Raw genomic sequence first — 2087 nt, 5'->3', positions numbered from 1 at the left:
CTGCTCCTGCATCCCGATCCTGGCCCCAGTGACCCCCTGCGACCCATGCCATCACCCCCTGCCTGCTCCTGCATCCCGATCCTGGCCCCAGTGACCCCCTGCGACCCATCCCATCATCCCCTGCCTGCTCCTGCATCCCGATCCTGGCCTCAGTGACTCCCTGTGACCCATCCCATCATCCCCTGCCTGCTCCTGCATCCCGATCTTGGCCCCAGTGATCCCCTGCCACCTGTCCCATCATTCCCTGCATCTTCCATCACCCCGATCTAGCCCCAGTGACCCCATGTGACCTGTCCCATAATCCCTTGCCTCTTCCATCACCCCAATCTAGACCCCAGTGACCCCATGTGACCTGTCCCATCATCCCTTGCCTCTTTCATCACCCCGATTTAGCCCCAGTGACCCTGTGCCATCTGTCCCATCATCCCCTGCCTCTTTCATCACCCCACTCTAGTCCCCAGTGACCCCATGCAACCTGTCTCATCATCCCCTGCCTCTTTCATCACCCCAATCTAACCCCAAGTGACCCCATGCAACCTGTCCCATTATCCCCTGCCTCCTCCTTCACCCCGATGAAGGATGACAGCTAAGGAGGGAGCAGGGAAGGAGGGCAGCGTCCAGAGCCCCACTGAGCATGTGCAAGGGTGCCGATTCGGATCATTGAACCCTCAAAATATGTTCCGGTGTGGTAATATAATGTGCACTCACCCCGCTTTGCTTAAATCTGCATCACGTGACTTGCTTGGAATCAAACTGACTCTGCTTCCCCCATGATTTGTAAAGGCAACGGAAAGGCAACCAGGTGTGGTAAAACATCATGTTTTAATGTGAATTCTTATTGCTAGACAGGAGTGATTCCGGATCTGGTGTGAAAAAAACATCATGCTTTGCGTTGCTAGAACAGGAGTGACTCCGGATCTGAGCTGCAAACACCCCCCCCCCCCCCCACGTGTGATAAGGGCCCATGGCAAGAACTGGATAAACTTTTCCCCAACTCAGTAGATGAATCCTCTGTAGGTTAAACAGCAAGACTTTATTTCAGAAGTTGCAGAGATGTTACCAGGAAAATATCTTGATACACATACAACATAAAAAGGTCTTTTGCTCCTCCACATAAATTTGGCAGGCTAAGACTCAGGTCTCCATTCTCATAACATTTAAGCCACTTTTGATTTTGCTAGTTCTTCCTTCCTCTTCTCACTGTTAGCTAAAAGATAAAAGCTCACAGTACTAAAAAAACCTCCTACACACATCTGGCATTCCAACCTTCTTTATCCTTTTCAGTGCTAGCCAGTCTTCACTTTTTATCACACAGTTAACAACAATTTCACTAACCATCTACTAAGTGTATAGTCAAGCAATATACTACATAACATATAGAAGAAAATGCATAGCAACATAATTTGGTTTTTGATGTGTACCAGGCCTGCATCCAATGTGTTACTGACAGCAAAACATAACCTCTACAGGTTTGGCATGTAAGCTCACTCATTGCAAATCTGTGATGTTCCTGACAGTTGGCATTAAAAAACCATAGGAATGTATAACCAAACAATACAATGTTAACATGCTAGTAGTTATCTGAATCATCTAAACAACCTGCCATGACCCCCATATAACATAACCTTACATTATAACGCAACTTTACAACATGACAGGGTTGACCAATCTTGATATTGCAAGTGTTGGGGAGAGATTTCCATTCTCACTCTCACTTTGGACCTCCTTCCCTCAAAACTTGAGGCCATACATATGTGAGGAACATTTTTCCTGGAAAAAGAGGAGAGGGTCTGTAAGGACAGATGAGATCTCAGGTAATTCCAATTGCTTCCATAGCTGAGCAGCATGACCCAGAGTTACTCCTTCCGAGTGGAGCAGGACGTGCCTGTTCAGGGCCTGAAGCCAGCCTTGGTGAAGGTCTATGACTACTATGAAACAGGTAAGAAGGGGGCCCCAGTATTGAAGTACAGGTAGGTGTCTTTATTTTTGAAAACAGATTCCACTTCTGAGGGGTTATTCAGATGGTGAAAATGATCCAGGTAGGATCTTGGTTGAATCTTTGTTATTCACATACATTTCAAATGCAT

General features: G+C 47.1%; 1 protein-coding gene across 1 annotated transcript in view; it reads left to right on the top strand.

Moving 5' to 3' along the window:
- The window catches only part of LOC121922336 (alpha-2-macroglobulin-like), a 72826-nt gene that overhangs the window by 67121 nt on the left and 3618 nt on the right, over nucleotides 1–2087 (top strand). Inside the window, exon 34 of the mRNA XM_042451630.1 lies at nucleotides 1837–1939. Coding sequence (XP_042307564.1) covers nucleotides 1837–1939 — 103 coding nt within the window. The remainder of the gene's footprint in view (nucleotides 1–1836; nucleotides 1940–2087) is intronic.

The sequence above is a fragment of the Sceloporus undulatus genome, chromosome 2 (genome assembly GCF_019175285.1).
Source record: "Sceloporus undulatus isolate JIND9_A2432 ecotype Alabama chromosome 2, SceUnd_v1.1, whole genome shotgun sequence".
Classification (NCBI taxonomy): Eukaryota; Metazoa; Chordata; class Lepidosauria; order Squamata; family Phrynosomatidae; genus Sceloporus; species Sceloporus undulatus.
Note: the sequence above shows the minus strand (reverse complement) of the source record. Positions and strands in the feature narration are given on the sequence as shown.